Below are 19,654 nucleotides of genomic sequence, written 5' to 3'. Positions count from 1 at the left end.
TGAAACTGAATCGTTTTTCTCAGAATAGTTCTGTTTAAAAAATGTTTAATTTGTAAGTGAAATTGTTAAATTTTGACGTATAAATAGTTTTGATCATTTTGGAAATCTCTTAAAATTTTTTTAATTTTCTACTACAATAATTTTTCAAAATGAAAAATCATTTTCAATTTTTCTAGGAATCTTAAGATAATGTTTTTATTCTTTTCAAGCCTTTCACAATTCTGAAAAAATTTCTAAATTTTTTGGTTGAAATCTACAAAAATCTGCATTTTTTAAAAAATTCGGCTGTGGGTATTTGCACAAAAATTTCGGTACGAATAGCCCAATTTTTCCTGGTCACAAACTTCGTGTAAATGATTTGAAATAATTTCAAGAACTAAATTTAATTTTGACATTTTCAAAACTTCTAAATACCTCTTAAGACTACTCTAATTTTTTCTACAAATAATTTGCAGGATTTTCTCAAAGTTGTAGGAAAATTCAATTAATTTAAAAACATATTTAAACGTTTCGAAAAAATTTAAACAATGATTTTTAATCTGGAAAAATATAAAACCACTTCTAGATTTCTCAATATTTTGAAATCAATTTTTTAAGTTTTTGAAGGATGCTTAAACTATTTAAAATGAAAATAATTCAACTTCTAATTTAAAAAATTGTTAATTAAAAAAAAATAGTTTTAATTTTTTAATTTCTCTAGCTTAAAATTACTCAAAAAAATAAAATTTTTAAAGTTTATTGCTTGATTCTTTAATGTAGAGTATTGAAAATGTTTATCTGCATTTCATTTTTAAAAAATCAATTGAAAAGTGTTAGTACCTTCCATTTCATAGGTGTAAATTTAATTTGTTGTTTATTATTTATTGATTTAAATGCAAAAATGTTTAGAATAGAGTTTGATTTCTTAAATTTCATTGACCGTGAAAAATGTTTGCGAACCGGGAAAAAACCGTGAATTTTTTTCTTCGATTAAAACGGCCACCCTGCAATTCTTTTTTTTTATCAAAGATTCATCATTTTCATTGAAAATGTAATTATTTTGTTTGAAATTCCGTCACCTTTGATTAAAATATAAATTTCAAAATCGGGATGTTGTAGCAACCCTTTTAAACATTAACTTTTCTATTTTAACTTCCTGTTTTTTTTAATAATATTGCCTTATTGTTGTTAAATTATTTAGTGGACAAGGAAGAACTGAGAGTGGATAAAACAACTGAAGTCACTAAGAAGGAAGTAACTTCTTTGTACTCGGATTTGTACAAAGTGTATGACGAGTTGCTCGAGTATGCCAATGAATATGAGGAACAGGCACAAACTGAAAGTCAAGAATTGCCGAAAAAGCGAAGATCTAATGAAACAGTGAATGCGACAGTAGTTGAAACTAACTCGACGACACCGACGGCGGAACCTGTACCTGTTTCAACTGAACCGGATATACCAACATTGTTGACTATCGAGCAACGACACTTGATCTGGATTCAAATGCGCCAGCACGTGCAACTTATGACTCAACATTTTTTAATGAGCTTCAAACATCCCGAGCATCATAAATACTCAAAGTCCTGCAAATCTAATCTTCAAAGTGTCAGGTATATTTAAAAAGATTTTTTGACGCCCCACAGTCGGGCGAAAAAGGTTGTTATTTTTTTGTTCTGGAAAAATTTGCCTAGAGCTTACAATACAAATATGACTTGATTGACTGGAAAAATTGGGAATGTCAGAAATTGGGTGAAAGTCAGGACATTTTTTCGAGAGCGTTCCTAATTTTTTTGTTATTGTAATATAAAATTGAGTAGCAGCGATTTTTTCTTTGTAAAAGTAGATTTATATTAATGTATTTAAATATTTTCTTGAAAATTAATTTTTTGTTTTGTTTGAAATTAATTTTTTTAAACCGGAAATTTAAATCTGTCAGGTACATGTTCCATTATTTTAGTTAAAAATCTATCTCTTTGATAGAAAATTAATTTTCTTAAGTAAAAAATAAATTATTAGATTTTTTCTTTCGTTGAAAATTCGTCTTTTGTGTAGAAGTTAATCTCCATGATTGAAAATTCATCTTCTTCGTTTCAAATTGAACTATTCCAGTTGAATATTCATTATTTTAGTTAAAAATTCATCAGTTTGTTTGAAAATAAAACTATTTCTTTTCAAGTTACTTTTTTTGTTGTTGAAAATTAGTTGTTTTTTTTTAAATGAAAATGTAACAATTTCAATTAAATATTCAATAATTGTTGTTTAAAATTCATCTCCTTGGTGAAACATTAATTTTTTTAATTGAAAATTTGACTATTGAATTTTTGGTTCGCAATTTATCTTTTTCAGTTGAAAATTTAGTTTTTTTTAAAATGAAAATTCGTCTTTTTGATAGAAAGTAATCTTCTTGGTTAGAAATTTATCTGCTTTGTTTAAAATTTAACTATTTCGTTAAAAATTCATATCTTTTGTCAAAAAATCCGGCATTTAGTAAAAAATTAATTTTTGTTGTTGAAAATTTATCTTTTTGTTTGGAAATTCAAGTGTTTCAGTTAAATATTCATCAAAGTACTGCAAATCTAATCTTTTTAAAGAGTGACATATATTTAAAAAGATTTTTTGACTCCTCAGAGTGGAGCAAAAAAGATTTTTCTGGACAAATTTGCCTATTCAGGAAATTTTTTCGAGAGCGTGCTTACTTTTTTTTAAATTGCAATATAAAAATAAGGAACAGCGATTCTTTCTTTGTCAAATTAGTTTTATATTAATGTAATTAACTATTTTGTTGAAAATTCGTTTTTTTGTTTTGTTTGAAATTAATTTTTTTTAAATGGAAATTTTAATCTGCCAGGTACATGTTCCATTATTTTAGTTAAAAATCCATCTGTTTGGTTTAAAATTAAGTTTTTTATAGAAAAATTTAATTATTTGATCTTTTCTTTAGTTGAAAATTCATCAGTTTGTTTTTTGTTGTTGTTGAAAATTAGTTTTTTTAAAACGGAAAACGTTACAATTTCAATTAAATATTCCATCATTTTTGTTTAAAATTCATCTCCTTGGTTAAACATTAATTTTTTAACTGAAAATTTAACTATTGAATTTTTGGTTCGCAATTTATCTTTTTTTTTGTTGAAAATTTATTTATTTTCATGAAAATCAACTACTCTGGTTCCAGATACTAAATTTTCGGTTCACAATTTATTTTTTCAGTTGAAAATTCGTCTTTTTGATAAAAAATAATATTATAGGTTGAAAATTTATGTTTTTTGTTGAGAAATCAACTATTCCGATTCAAGATTAATAATTTCAGTTAAAAATTCATCTTTTTTGTTTAAAATTTATCTATTTGGTTGAAAATTTGTCTTTTTTCGTTAAAAATTCAACTGTTCCGTTAAAAATATATACCTTTTGTTGAAATACCGTCATTTGGTAGAAAATTAATTTTTGTTAAGGAAATTTCATCTGTTTCTTTGAAAATTCAAATATTTTAGTTAAATACTCATCAAAGTCGTTTTTTTGTAATGAAAATGTTACAATTTCAATTAAATATTCAATAATTTTTTATTGAAATTCATCTCCTTGGTTAAACAATAATTTTTTTAACTGAAAATTTAGCTATTGAATTTTTGGTTCGCAATTTATCTTTTTTTTGTTGAAAATTTATTTATTTTGATGAAAATCAACTACTCTGGTTCAAGATATTAAATTTTCGGTTCACAATTTATTTTTTCAGTTGAAAATTCGTCTTTTTGATAAAAAATAATATTATAGGTTGAAATTTTATGTTTTTCGTTGAGAAATCAACTATTCCGGTTCAAGATTAATAATTTTAGTTAAAAATCCATCTTTTTTATTTAAAATTTATCTATTTGGTTGAAAATTTGCCTTTTTTCATTTAAAATGCAACTGTTCCGTTAAAAATTTATATCTTTTGTTGAAATACCGTCATTTGGTAGAAAATTAATTTTTGTTGAGAAAATTTCATCTGTTTGTTTGAAAATTCAAATATTTCAGTAAAATACTCATTAAAGTCGTGCAAATATAATCTTTAAAGCGATATAAAATTGAGTAACAACGATTCTTCCGTTGTTAAAGTACTTTGATATTAATGTATTTTACTATTTTGTTGAAAATTCGTTTTTTTTTAATTTAATTTTTTTTTAATTGGAAATTAAAATATGCCAAGTACATGTTCTATTATTTTAGTTAAAAATCTATCTCTTTTGTTTAACATTACATTTTTTCACGAAGAATTTAACTATTATATTTTTTGTTTAGTTGAAAATTAATCTTTTTTGTTTAAAATGCAACAATTTCTGTTGAATATTCATTATTTTGGTTAAAAATTCATCAGTTTGTTTGAAAATGAAACTATTCCTTTTTTAATTAGTTTTGTTTTTATAAATTATTTTCCTTTTTTTGTAATGAAAATGTTACAATTTCAATTATATATTCAATCATTTTTTATTGAAATTTATCTCCTTGGTTAAACAAAAATTTTTTTAACTAAAAAATTAACTAAGTATTGAATTTTTGGTTCGCAATTTATCTTTTTTTGTTGAAAATTTATTTATTTTGATGAAAATTCGTCTTTTTGATAGAATCTAATCTTCTTGATTGAAAATTTAGATTTTTCGTTAGAAAATCAACTACTCTGGTTCAAGATATTAAATATTTGGTTCACAATTTATTTATTTTTTTTAGTTGAAAATTCGTTTTTTTGATAAACAATAATATTCTAGGTTGAAATTTGATATTTTCATTGAAAAATCAACTATTCCGGTTCAAGATTCATAATTTTAGTTAAAAATTCATCTCTTTCGTTGAAAATTTATCTATTTGGTTGAAAACCTGTCTTTTTTTCGTTAAAAATTCATCTGTTCCGTTAAAAAATTATATCTTTTTTTTTGAAAATTCAAGTATTTCAGTTAAATATACATCAAAGTCTTGCAAATCTAATGTTTAAAGCCTAAAGTTTATTTAGAAAGATATTTAAACGCCCCAAAGTGGGGCGAAAAAATTTTTTTTTTACAAATTTGTCAAAACTGAAAAACTTGGAAATTTCAGAAATTTTTTTAAAGTCAGGGAATTTTTGCGAGAGAGTTCCTAACTTTTTTTATTGCAATATAAAATTGAGCAACATCGATTCTTTCTTCGTAAAAATTGCTTTATATTAATATATTTAACTATTTTATTGAAATTTTGTTCTTTCTTTGGTTTGAAATTCATTTTTTTTTTCAACTGAAAATTTAAATCTGCCAGGTACATGTACCATTATATTAGTTGAAAATCCATCTATCTGGTTGAAATTTAATTTTTATAACTAAAAATTTAACCATTAAATTTTTTCTTTAGTTGAAAATTCGTCTTTTTTGTAGAATTCAATCTCCATGGTTGAAAATTCAATCATGGAATTCATCCTTTCAGTTGAAAATTCATATTTTTCGCTTAGAATTGAACTATTTCTGTTGAATTATTATTATTTCAATTGAAAATCAATCAGTTCGTTTGAAAATAAAACTATTCACTTTTAAGTATTTTGTTGTTGTTGAAAATTAGTTGTTTTTTTAACTGAAAACGTAAGAATTTCAATTAAATATTCCATCATTTTTGTTTGAAATTTATCTCTTGGTTAAACATTTTTTTTTAACTGAAAATTAAACTATTGAAATTTTCGTTCAAGATTTATCTTTTTTTAGTTGAAAATTCGTTTTTTTTTTATAGAAATTAATATTGTTGCTCGAAATTTTATGTTTTTCGTTGAAAAATCACCTACTTCGGTTCAAGAATCATAATTTTAGTTCAAAATTATAGTATATTTAAAAAGATTTTTTTCAGTTCCAGAGTGGAGCAAAAAAGGTTTTTCTGGACAAATTTTCCTACATTAATCGTTTGACTAAAAGTTTAACTATTAAATTTTTGGTTCACAATTGAGCTTTTTTAGTTGAAAATTCAGTTATTTTGTTGAAACTTCGTCTTTTTGGTAGAAATTGATCTTCTTGTTTAAAAATTTTTATGTTTTTCCTTGAAAAATCAACTACTCTGGTTCAATGTTCATAATTTTAGTTTAAAATCCATGTTTTTTTATTTAAAATAAAACTATTCTATTCCAAAATTCATCACATTTGATGGAAATTCATCAGTTTCGTTAAAAATTCATTTTTCCACGGAAGATTCAACTATTTGATTTTTTGATAAAAATTATTCAACTATTTGGTTGCAAACTGGTATTTTTTTAGTGAAAAAATTAACTGTTTCGTTAAAAAGTCTTATGTTTTGTTAAAAAATTAATTTTTATTTGAAAATTACCTTTGTTTGAAAATCCATCTTCTGGTCTGAAAATTCAATTATTCCAGTTAAATATTCATATTATTAGTTGAAAATTCACCCTTTTAATAGAAATGAAAACTGCGTGGTGAAAGTTCAAAATATTTTATTCAAAATTCATCTTTTTGGTTTAAAATTAATACATTCCAGTTGAAGATTCATCATTTTAGTTGAAACTTTCTTCAATCTGGTTGAAAAATTTTTTTTATGTGCAAAATTAATTTTTTTTATTAAAAATATAATATTACATTTTTGGTCGAAAATTTATCTTTATAGATCAAAATTCAAATATTTCCTTGAAAATTTGTCTTTTAATTGAAAATTCAATTATTTCGTTGAAAAATCGTCTTTTTGTAAGAAAATTAACCTCCTTCTTTGAAAATAAAACTACTTTGTTGAAAGTCAAACTTTTTGTTCAAAATTAATCTATTCCAGTTGAATATTCATTATTTAAGTTAAAAATTCCTCATTTATATTAAAATTTGTGTGTCCAAATTAATTTTTTCTTTTAATGAAAATGTAACTATTTCATTTTTTAGTTGAAAAATATTCGTTTTTTATTTCTAAATTCAACTAATTTGTTTGAAAAAGTAGCGTTTTAAGTTTCAAAATTCATGTAATTTCCAAATTGTAAAAAAATAATCTCCAAGATATTCAGGCAATTTTCATAATTTTTTAAATATTTATTGAAAATTAAAAAGTTAAAAGATATATTTAAAAGTTTGGTACAAATTTCGATGATTTTTTTTTTTTATTGTAGTGAATATCTAAAAATATTTCAAAATTGGTAATTTATAGAGTTTTAAACCCCTCTTAGAAATTAAAAGCGTTTGAGATTGGAATTTTTTGATAAAAAATTATGTTTTTGGTTGGTCAACTGTAAATATAAATTAATTAATGATTCGAAATCCGAATATTTTTGTAGAATATTTGATTGTGAATTTAAAACTGAAATTGTTAAATTTTTATGTATAAATGACAATTGAACACTTATTAATTAATTCAAATTAATTAAAAACTTGAAATAATTTCAAAAAAAATTTAGATTTTTACAGATTTTGAAACAAAAAGTTTAAAGCTTTTAAATTATTGTGAAAGATTTCGTACGACCAAAAAAATGTTCTATCTTTTTCGATAGAATTGAAATGACCTTGGTTGAAAATTATACTATTTCGATGAAAATTTGTTTCTTTTTTGGTTGAAAATTTATTTTACCAACTGAAAGTTTAGTTATTTTAATTTTTGTAGAAAATTTATCTTTTTACTTGAAAATTCGTGTATTTGGCTGAAAATTAGATTTTTTTAGTTGAATATTCATCAACTAGCTAAAAATTCATCTTTTGTGTTGAATCAAAATATTTTTAGTATAAAATTAAAATAATTTTTGATTACGAAATGAAATATCACGTTTTTCGTTAAGAATTCATTCTTTTTGGTTGACTTCTTAAGTTGAAAATTCAAAATCTTTGGTTTAAAATTCCTGTATTTTATTGAAAAATTGATTTTAAGGAATTTTCTACAAAAATAGATGAAGTTTTAACAAAGTTATCTTATTGGGGAATAATTCATCTTATTGTTTCAAAATCCCTTTCAAAATTAAAAAATTTGTTTAAAAATAATATACTCTGTTACATCTTCATCTATTTTTGTAGAAAATTCCAATATTTGGTTAAAAATTAATATTTTTTCGGTTGAAAATTTTTTTTTCTTATTTAGAACTAGATTTTTTCAACTGAAAATGCAACCTTTTGATTTTTCGTCGAAAATTTATCTTTTTCGATAGAAATTTAATCTTCTTGGTTGAAAATTATACTATTTCGTTGAAAATTTAGTTCAATTTTATTGAACTTTTTTTTTACTGAAAATTTAACTATTCTACTTTTAGTTGACTGTTGTTTTAGATGAAAATTCAACTTTTGTTGAAAATCCGTCTTTTGAAACTTCATATTTTTGTTAAAATTTAAGAATTTTATTTTTTGTAGAAAATTTATCCTTTTAGCTGAAAATTTATGTATTTGTTTCAAATTAAATTTTTTTAGTTGAAGATTGATTATTTCAATTCAAAATTCACTTTAACTATTCAATTTTTTCTTGAGAATTTACTTTTTTATATAGAAATGTCAGAGAGTAAGATTTTTCGTTAAAAAATTATCTGTTTTTTAAAAATTTATCCATTCTATTTTTAGTCAAGAATTTTTTTCTTTGTTAAAAAAAATTATTTAGTTGAAAATTCGTTTTTTTTTTTAATAGAAAATTCCACTATTTGGTGAAAACTTCATATTTTTGGTTAAAAATTCATCACCGTGATTAAACATTAATTTCTTTGGCTGACAATTCGTTTTTTTTAGTTGAAAATTAATTTTTGTAACTAAATATGTAAATATTGCATTTCTGCTTGAAATTATATATTTTTAGTTGAAAATAAATAAATTTTGCTGTAAAGTCTTTTTTTTTAATTTACATTTCTAAATGAAAATTGAACTATTGTAGTTTTGGTTTATGAATTTGTTTGTTTTTTTTTTAGTTGAAAATTTTTATATTTTATTCAAACTGAACCTTTTTTGGTAGAAAATTCATCTTTTGGTATTAAAATTAAATTATTTTTTTCAAACTTCATTTTTGTTTTTTTTTAATTGATTGCTTTAACCAAAAATGTTATTCTTTTATTTTTGGTTACAAAATAATTTTTTTTCGATAAAAAACAAACTAGTTTGTTGAAAATTCGTTCTTTTTTTGTCGGTTGAACATGTATTTCTCTAACATTCGAACTATTCTACTTTTGGTTGAAAATCGATCTTTTATAATGAAAATTCTTGTACTTTATTGAAAATGAGTCTTTTTTGGTAGAAAATTAATCTTTTGAATTGAAAATTCAAAAAACTATTTATTTGAAAATTCATATTTTTGTTTGAAAATACATCATTTTAGTTCAAAGTTAATTTTTTTAGGTTCAAAATGTATCTTTTATTTTTACATTTGTATTTTTTAATTTTATTTTAACGTGAAAACTTTTCGCAAGCCGGGAAATGATCTGAAATTTTTTTTTCCTTGATGAAAACGTTCACCCAGCTCCTTGAAAATTTAGTTAACTCTCGTTCATAAATAAACCGCCTAAAACGGATGAAAATTTTGATTTCGAGATTATTTTGTCCAGAAAAATCTTTTTTACACCACTGTGTGCCCTTATAATTAACTCTTCAGTTTGTAATTTATCTCTTTTTAATTTTTTATCACAGTTATCTGAGCAATGGGCCACATTCCGCATTCAACGTGGACAATATTTCATACGCTTTGAAAGTAGTTGCTGATTGGGAAGAGATGCACAGAGACGAGAAATTTGCCGAGGAGTACTTTGAATTCGTCGCTCAGGAAATAAGATTGGCTTGTGTAACGAAAAAAGGTCGTCGCATTTATGCGCAAAAGTTTCATCCGAAGTTGGAGAAATTAATTCTCGAGAGTAAAGCTCTTCCCTATCCACACCTTTTGCCGCACATGTTTTGCAGAGGTACTTCGGAAAAGACGAAACATATTCCGCACTTTCTTGCTGAACTCAAGTAAGGAGCTTTCCTAGGATTTAATAAATTTCCGGACTGGGGAATTGACCAGGAATTCTATTTAAAAATCGGGAATTTACTTTTGATTGCAGTCAAGTTCAAGTTTTCAATATTTTAAATAATTTTAGTCAATTTATAAAAGCGATATCTACTTTATTCACTGTCGCAGATTTTTCAGATTATCTCAATTTTGGTTCTAACTAAATCAAAATTTATTATTGACTTTTTATTCATTTATTTATAAATTGAATTAGTTGTTTGAAAATTTATGTTCTTTGTGAAGGATTTCCCTTTTTATGTAAAAAAATTAATTTTTGTGGATGAGAATTTATATTTTCGGTATAAAATTCAACCATTACAGTTGAAGATTCAACGTTTTAGGAGGGTGGTCGCTGGACCGGGAAACCGGGAATTTTTTGAGATCGGGAAAAACCGAGAAATGACAGTGCTTTTTTTGACCGGGAATTATAGAAATTTGTAGAAGAAAATTCTGTCCACGTTCGATTTCAACAGTTTTTAAATAATTAGTTGAATTTTTATGTTTTTCAATTATGTTATTATTGAGCTTACAATGCGTAATTCAAAATTTTTCTACTTTAAACATTTTTATTTTTAATCTTACATTTTTAGTTTAAAGAATTTTAAAATCATTTCTTAAAGACTTGAACAAATAAAAAATAAAAGCCTTTGATGTTGAAAATTTTGGATAAAAAACATTTTCATTTAATAAATAAATACATTTTTTTATTTATCTGTACTTTAAGTAATAAAAAGTGAACAAAAACGATTTTAAACCAGTTCAAAATTTAAGAATTTTCAGATTTTAACGTTAAAACTTAAACGGTTTCAATTTGAAAGTCTTAGTCATTAAACAAATGTGAACGTGTGACTGAAAGTTTATCAACTATTTTCAACTTAAAAATAACTTTATAATAATATTAATTTTTTTTAAATGATTAATTATTGAATATTTAGCAATATTTACATTTTTATTTAAGACAAGTAAATTGAAACCAAATATTTAAATGTAAAGAATCTTCATCTTAATTGTTTGACACAGAAAGCATGGAATCGCTAAAATTTCGAAGAGCCTTTGAACTTTGAACGTTACAATTTTAATGTTTGTATTTGAAAAATGCTTAATTTTTAAATTTTAATGTATAATTTATAAATAAACATTTGTAGACAAAATTTGAGTAATTCGTCTGTTTTCGTAAAAATTAATCTTCTGGATTAAACTTTTTTTTTGTCATTAAAAGGTAAAATGCTTTGTTGAAAATTCAACAATTATTTTGATAAATCATCCTTCTTGATTAAAAAGTCAACTATTTTATTGGAGCTTTAATTATTTTGTTCCAAATTAAACTCTTTGATGGAAAATTTAACCCTTTTTTAAATTATAATATCAATTATTACATTTTTCCTTGAGAATAAATCTTTTTGTTTCAAATTCATTTATCTCCGAAAAAAAATTATCTGTTTCCCCTTGAAAACTGTAACAATTTAGTTCAAAATGAAACTGTTTCTGGTTGAAGTTCAATTTTTTCTAATAAAAAATTTAACCATTTGGTTTAATTGTCAACTACTTGTGTAAAAGTTAAATTATTCAGTTTTTGTTTTCGAATATTCAAATTGTTTGTGTTCAAAATGTTTTTGGGTGAATTTTAATATTTTTAGTTTCGAAATTCAACTACTTTGCTGAAAATTCAAGTATTTTGTTACAAATTTATTTATTTTGTTTAAACAATCATCTGTTAACACAGAATATTCGACCTTTTAGATTGAAAATTCATCTTTCTTTCTTGAAAATTCATCTGTTTGCTTGAAAGTTAAAACATTTGGTTGAAAATTACTTTTTTTATGTTAAAAATTCCACAATTTGGTGCAAAATTCAACGATTTCGTTGAAAATAGGTATTTTTCGCTTCAAAGTTCAGATTTTTGGTTGTAAATGCAACTATTTTGTTGAAAATTTGTGACATTAAATTTTTATAAAAGTTTATAAAAGATTCTACGTAAAAATTGTATAAGATTGAAATGCTGTCAGGGAATTTTTAAAATGAGGTGGTTTTTCGGCCACCTATTAACGAATTATTTTTTACAATTTTTAAACTGACAATTAAACTATTCCGTTTTTGGTTAAAAATTAATCTTTTTTAGTAAAATTTTAACTATTTAGTTAAAATTTTATCTGTTTTAGTTGAAAGTTAAACTTTTTGGTTGAAAATTCGTTAAAAAAAATTTTTTATTTGTTTTCCTTGTTAGATATTTAATCTCCTTGGTTGAAAATGCATTCTTTTTGGTTTAAAATGCAATTGTTTATTTGAATTATAAATTATTAAAATTTGTATTGAGAATTCTTCTTTTTCATTTGAAAATTCGATTTGTCTTAAAGTTGAACTACTTTGTAAAAAAAAATTTTTTATTAAGGATTCTTTATTATAGTTGAAAATTTAGTTTGAAAAATCATAGTTTTTGGTTGAAATTCAACTTTTTGTAGATAATTCGTCCTTTTGCCTTTAAAATTAAATAATTTTGTTGAAATTTTAAATATTCCATTTTTGGTTGAAACTTTATCTTCTATATTATATAAGTTGTAAATTCAACTTTTTGGCTAGTAATTTAACGATTTCATAGAAAATGCATATATTTTGTTACAAAGTTATCTTTTTGTAGTTGAAAATTATTCTTGTTTGTTAAAATGTCATCTTTCTTGGTTGAAAATAAACTTTTTTGACGAAAATTCAAGTTTCTTCTAAAAAAATGCCTTTTTGTTTTAAAAAATCAAATATTTGATGGAATTTCAATTTTTTTGGTTTAAAAATTCGACTATTTTATTGAAAATACATTTTATTTTTGGTTGAATTTTTTTTTTTTTTTACTTTCAATTAAACTATTCAATTCTTGGTTAAAATTGTATCTTTTTCAATTAAAATTTTAACATTCTCAATTTAAAAAATTCAACTTTTTGGTTTAAAATTAGTATACTTTCTTTCAAATTTGTCCTCCTTTGTAGAAATTTAATCTTCTTAGTTGGAAAGTTATTCTATTTCGTTTAAAATGCAGTTTTTCATTTGAAATATGAACTATTAACATTTTCCATGTACACTTATTCTTTTTTGGTTGAAAAATCGTCTTTTTCGCTTTAAAGTTCAGATATTTGGTTGTAAATGCAACTATTTTGTTGAAAATTTGTGAAATTACATTTTTAAATTTCATTCTGAAATATGATTTTATTGCGTTTATAAAAGATTCTACATAAAAATTGCATGAGATTGAAATGCTGGCAGGGAATGTTTAAAATGAGGTGGCTTTTTATCCGCCAGCGATTAACTAATTTTTATTTTTAGTTTGGTCGCATTGGGTCTGGAACAATTCTATCCATATGTTTTGGAAAATAGAAATAAAAGGTGGTCCAGGAACCAGACGGAAATTTTAAACGATGTGGTACTTTTGATAAGAACTTATTTGGTTCCATGTCGAGAACAAAGTGGATTAGTTTATCACATCAAGCAATGTAATACGGCTCCTCCGTCTAATCCAATTAAGGTAATTTAAATAATTTTTTAAAATACTTTACGCCCAAAATTATTATTTAAAAAAAAAGTTTTAATCCATTTTGCAAAAAAAAGTACTTTTTTGTATATTTTTTAAAACTATTTAATTAATGCGCCAAATACTTACATTTATCATCTCTCATCAGCCTAATGGATTTCGTTTTTCTTTATTTTTTCTATGCGGAAAACAGCTTAAATTAACATAACAAGTTTTTAAAGAAAGATTATGAAGACTTTTGTTATTCATTTTCCTCTTAACATTAAATTTATTATATTGCAAAAATAAAACGATATTATCAGTGGTGTAGTACTGAAAGAAAAAGTGGCCTGGCGGTACAAACTTAGATTATATTTAGAATTATAATTCATTTTAATTATATTTTAGTTTCGGAATTCATCTTATTTGGTTGAAAATTTAATTATTTTGATTAAAATGCATCTAGATTGGTAAAAAGTCATCTTTTTTTATTAAAAGTTCACCTACTTTAAAAAAATTAATTTGTTGAGTTGAAGGTTCATCTCTTGCGTTGAAAATAATTATTTTAAACTTATGATTAAAATATTCCATTTTTGGTTAAAAATGTATCTTCTTGAATTAAAAATTTATATTTTTTAGCTGAAAATTCAACTATTTGGTTGAAAATTAATGTATTTAATTGAAAATTGGTCTTTCTGGTAGAAATTTAATCTTCTTGATTGAAAATTCATCATTTTTCGTTAAAAAAGCCATTGTTTATTTTAAATATGAATTATCAAAATTTTTCGTTGAGACTTTTTTTTATTAAATGTTGATTACTTGTCTTAAAGTTGAACTACTTTGTAAAAAAAATTAATGTTATTATTAAGGATTCTTAATTATATTTGAAAATTCAACTATTTCTTTTAAATAAACTTTTATCTTACAAAAATCAATAATTTCGCATAAAAATAAACAACTTGGTTGAGATTTAAATTTGTAGGTTGAAAAATCGTATTATTCAGTTCAAAATGCAACTTTTTGGTAGATAATTCGTCTTTTTGGCTTTAAAATTAAATAGTTTTGATGAAAATTCATGTATTTTGTTCCAATTTCGTCTTTTTTGGTCGAAAATTCATTTTTTTGGTTGATATTTAACAACTTTGTGGATAATTTTTTTTTTAATTATTGTTTTCTATCAGAAAATTTAATTATCTCTATTTTTTGTTAAAACTTTCTCCTGTATATTTAATGCGTTGAAAATTCGTCTTTTTCTTTGAAAATTTAAGAATTTTTTTGAAAATTCCTTTTATTTTTATCGTCTTGTTGGATAGAAAATTATACTTATTTGTTGAAATGTCAACTTCTTTGTTGAAAAATAAATTATGTAGTAGATAATTCATATATTTTGTTGAAAAGTCGTCCTTTTGGAATACAAAATTCACCTTTCCGATTTAAAAGTTCACTTTTTTCAATAAAATTCGACGCTTTAGTTAAGAAACTTTCCTCTATTGTTGCAAATTCATCTTTCTTGGTTGAAAATAAACTTTTTTGACGAAAATTAAAGTTTCTTTTAAAAAAATGGTCTTTTTCTTTTGAAAATTCAAATATTTAATTGGATTTTAATCTTTTTTGTTCAAAAATTCGACTATTTAATTGAAAATTCACCCTTGTATGATAAAAATTCAACTGTTTGGTTAGAAATTTAACTATTTCAAAAAAGTTAATTATTTTTAGAAAATTAATCTATTTTGTTTAAGTCATAATTTTTGGTCGAAAATTCAACTATGCTGTCAAAAATTCATTTTTGGTCATAATTCTTGGTTAAAAAATTATTTTTATTGGTTACAAATCCATTTTTTAAATTCACAATTAAACTATTCCATTTTTGGTTAAAAATTGATCTTTTTCAGTAAAAAAATTAACTATTTAGTTAAAATTTTATCTGTTTTAGTTGAAAGTTAAACTTTTTGGTTGAAAATTCGGATTTTTTAAAAATTTGTTTATTTGTCTTTCTTGGTAGATATTTAATCTCCTTAGTTAAAAATTCATTCTTTTATTTCAAATATGAACTATTAAAATTTTGTATTGAGAATTCTTCTTTTTCAGTTGAAAAGTCGATTATTTGTCTTAAAGTTGAGCTACTTTGTAAAAAAATTAATTATTTTTAAGGATTCTTTGTTATAATTGAAAATTTATTTTGAAAAATCATATTTTCGGGTTGAAAATTCAACTTCTTGTAAATAATTCGTCCCTTTAACTTGAAAATTAAATAATTTTGTTGAAAATTCTTGTATTCTGTTCAAAGTTCATATTTTTTTATAGAACTTCAGCTTTCTAAATCGACAATGCATCGTTTTGGTTAAAAATTATATATATTTTTTAAATTCGTCTTTTCTTATTTAAAAGTCCACTTTTTTCTAAAACATTGGACTTTTAGCTTAAATAATTTAGGCTTTTATTGAAAATTCATCTTTCTTGGTTGAAAATAAACTTTTTTGACAAAAATTCTATAAAAAATTCTTAAAAAATGCCTTTTTGTTTTAAAAATTCAAATTTAATATTGAATTTCATTTTTTTCAAAATTCGAGTATTTGATTGAATATAATTTTTTTAACTGTCAATTAAACTATTCCATTTTTGGTTAAAAAATTTTTTTCAAATAAAATTTTAACATTCTTAAATTAAAAATTCAACTTTTTGGTTTAAAATTAATGAATTTTGTTGAAAATTTGTCTTGTTTGTTAGAATTCTTATCTTCTTAGTTGTAAATTAATTCTTTTTTGTTAAAAATGCAATTTTCCATTTGAAATATAAACTATTAACATTTTCCATGTACAATTATTCTTTTTTGGTTGAAAAATCGATTATTTGACTTAAATTTGAACTACTTTTTGAACAATTAAAATTTGTTTACTAAGGATTCTTATCATAGTTAAAAATTGAACTATTTTCTTTGAAATAAACATTTCGGTTAAAAAAATCAACAATTTTGCATAAAAATGAACTACTTGGTTGAAATTTCAATTTTCAGGTTGAAAAATAATATTTTCGGGTTGAAAATGCGACTTTTTTTGTAGATAATTCGTCTTTTTGGCTTCAAAATTATATATTTTTGATGAAAATGCATATATTTTGTTCAAAATTCGTCTATATTGGTAGAACATTAATGTTCTTCGTCGAAAATTCATCTTTTAAGTTGAAATTCAACAACTTTGTTAAACATTCTTTTTTTCCTATCACAAAATTGAACCATTTACTATTTGTAGTTAAAACTTTATACCGTATATTTGATAAGTTGGAAATTCGTCTTTTTTATAGAGCATCAGTCAACTTTTTAGTTTAGATTTCATCTATCCTGTTAAATATTCGTCTTTTTCGATTGAAAAAATCATTTTTTATTGTCAATTCATCTTTTGTGGTACAAATTCATCTTTCTTAGTTTAAAATAAACTTTTTTTCACGAAGATTCAATTTTCTTCGAAAAAATGGTCTTTTTATCTTAAAATTTATAATATTTGTTTGAATTTTCATATTTTTTCTTTAAAAGCTGTACCATTTGATAGAAAATTTATATTTGTATGTTGAAAATTAAACTATTCAGTTAGAAATTCAACTTTTGAAAAAAATTGCATTTTTTTTTTAAATTGAACTGTTTTGTGTCATAATTTTTGGTTGAAAATTTAATTTTCTTGTCAAAAATTATCCTTATCGCTTGAAAATTCATCTATTATGGCAGAAAAGTCATACTTCTTGGTTAGAAATTTATCTTTCTTGGTTAAAAAAATTAATCTTTTTGGTTGAAAAATTTTAGCATTTGGTTAAATCTTTAACTATTTTTTTTTTTGTTTTAAACTCTTCTCTTTTTCTGGCCTCGACTACACCACTGAATATTATTATTTTTAGAATTAAATCTAGAACCATTAATAATTTTAAATTACGTAAAACTTGAATCATCACATGTACCTCATTTAGATAATATAAGACACTAAGAGCAAAAATTCCAAGGATGGAAAAAAAGTTCCATCCTTTCCAGGCATATAAGCGGGTGCCAAGTGCCTTTCTTTTACAGACACCCATGATTCAGTTTTTTACTTGAATTTTAGCTTCTCTTTTTAATTTTTTTATAGTGATTCCTTTTTTTAATTTACCGCGGCTAATTACTGGAATGATAAACATTTTGATGCCGGATTTAGTTCCCAGTTTTTTGGTTTTGACATTTTGAATTTTGACTTCTTGGTCAAATTAGGATGATGAAATTAGCTGCGTATAAAGATATAAAACAATTTTATTGAATCGAAATCGAATTCAAAGTTGAGCATTTTTTTCTCTATTTTGAAAGAAATACCAATAATGTTACTAAAGAAATTCATTTTTTATCGTATAGTTTCAAATGATAATTATTTCAAAATTTTATATTAAACTCAAAGAGTTTTAAAATCAGAAATTTGATTTAATCATATTCAAGAATATAAAATATCAAATTGGAATAGATTAAAATTAAAAAATCCTAAAATTGAACAATTTTAGAATAAATGAATTCCAAATTAAAGAATTTTATTGAAATTCCAGTTTGGGTTGGAAACTGATTTTTTAAATTAAAAATTGATCTTTTTGAGTTGGCAATTCAACTATTTGGTTGAAAATTCGGCTTTTTGGTCGTAAATTAATATTGTCTGTCATAAAATCATCATTTTGGTTGAAAATTCGTTTTTTTGTTGTTGAAAATTTAACTATTTAAATGAAAATTCATTTCATTTTTGGTTGAAAATTAATTTTTTAAGTGAAATTTGGTCTGCTCGTTTTTGGTAGAAAATTCATATTTTTAAGAATGTTGAAGAAATTTTATCGAAAATTATTTTTTATACTCAAGATTCATCATTTTAGTTGAATATTCATCTCTTTGGTTGACAATTCAACTACTTTGTTGAAAATTCGTTTTATTTTTGTTTGAAAATTATTTTCTTCAACTGAAGTTTTAACTATTCCATTTTTTTTAACAAATGTATCCTTTTTAATTAAAAATTCAAATATACGGCTGAATGTTAAATTAATTTGTTAAAAATTAATTTTCTTATTTAAGATTCATAATTTTAGTTAAAAAATCTTCTCTGATTGGAAATTTTACAATATTGTTGACATTTTTTTTTTAAGAATCAATTTTTTAAACTAAAAATATAACTATTTCATTTTTGCTTGAAAAATCATTTTTTAAATTCGAATGTTGGATCCTTTCTAGTTGAGGATTCAACTCTTTTATTAAAAATTTGTCTTTTTGGTGGTAAATTGATCTTTTCTTTCATAAAATAATCTTTTGGAATGTGGAATTTTTGGTTTGTAAAATTTATATTTTATTTAAAAATACAACTATTTAGTTGAAAATTCAATTATTTGGCTGAATCCTGAACTCTTTTTTTTTTAACTTACATCATTTTAGTTGAAGATTTATCTCTTTGGTTTCAAATTTAACTATTTTGTTGAAAATTCGTTTCATTTTTGGTTAAAGATTGGTTTTAACTAAAAATTTAACTATTCCATTTTTGTTTTAAAAAACTGATCCTCTTTCGATTAAATTTTTGTTTGAGAACTAATTTTTTTACTGGAAAATCTTTTTTTTTAAAGTGAAGTCAACTTTTAAAAATTTTAAATAAAAATATTTTGTTGAAAATTCATTATTTTGGTTGAAAATACAACAACTCGATTTAAAACAATTGAAAAAATTTATATTTTAATCGTACTGTTTCAAAGTACATAATATCGAAATAGTTTTAAAATAAAAATTTTGATTTAATAACATTCAAGAGATTAGAATATTAAATTTGAATCGTTAACAATGTAAAAAATCATAGAATTGTATGCTTTTAAAATAAATAAATTCCAAATTTAACATTTTTTTAATTTTAGTGGCTTCAGGAATTAACAATGCTAAATAAAAGAATTCATCTCTTACAGATATAAAAAAATGTACATTTTTTCTATTTTGAAAATTGCTTAATTTAGAAATCCATCCCAAAAAATAGAAAATATAAATTGGTCCAAAGTGAAAAATAACTTTAAATCAAAAAAAATGTTTGCTTAAAATAATTCAAAGCATGTAGACATTCTTTGATTTAAGAGATACTTCGAGGTTAAATTATTCGTTTTTGGAGGAAATTGATTCATTTGATCTAATTGTTCTTCTCCATTGATATATTTCTTTTCCTATAAGTCTCTAATTTTTTTAATAGATCTGTCAGTATAAGTTTTCGAATTTTTTGAAAATTAGCTTTCGAAAAACCTAGAACC

The 19,654-nt window shown here is 22.8% G+C and overlaps 2 protein-coding genes across 3 annotated transcripts in view; one reads left to right on the top strand and one right to left on the bottom strand.

Moving 5' to 3' along the window:
- Positions 1-17,597, bottom strand: part of LOC117172627 (ejaculatory bulb-specific protein 3-like) — a 46,481-nt gene extending 28,884 nt beyond the window's left edge. The window contains exons 1-2 of the mRNA XM_033360728.1: positions 17,336-17,597; positions 13,541-13,589 (exon numbers count right to left, since the gene is read on the bottom strand). Of these exons, the coding sequence (XP_033216619.1) occupies positions 13,541-13,556 (16 nt within the window). The 5' untranslated portion in view covers positions 13,557-13,589; positions 17,336-17,597. The remainder of the gene's footprint in view (positions 1-13,540; positions 13,590-17,335) is intronic.
- LOC117172626 overlaps positions 1-19,654 on the top strand; it is an 82,555-nt gene that overhangs the window by 21,696 nt on the left and 41,205 nt on the right. For both annotated transcript variants that reach the window (XM_033360726.1, XM_033360725.1), the window contains exons 5-7: positions 1,181-1,589; positions 9,540-9,857; positions 13,207-13,405. In XM_033360726.1, the coding sequence (XP_033216617.1) occupies positions 1,181-1,589; positions 9,540-9,857; positions 13,207-13,405 (926 nt within the window). The remainder of the gene's footprint in view (positions 1-1,180; positions 1,590-9,539; positions 9,858-13,206; positions 13,406-19,654) is intronic.

Source organism: Belonocnema kinseyi, chromosome 5 (assembly GCF_010883055.1).
Source record: "Belonocnema kinseyi isolate 2016_QV_RU_SX_M_011 chromosome 5, B_treatae_v1, whole genome shotgun sequence".
NCBI lineage: Eukaryota > Metazoa > Arthropoda > Insecta > Hymenoptera > Cynipidae > Belonocnema > Belonocnema kinseyi.
This window is presented reverse-complemented; position numbering and strand designations above follow the sequence as displayed.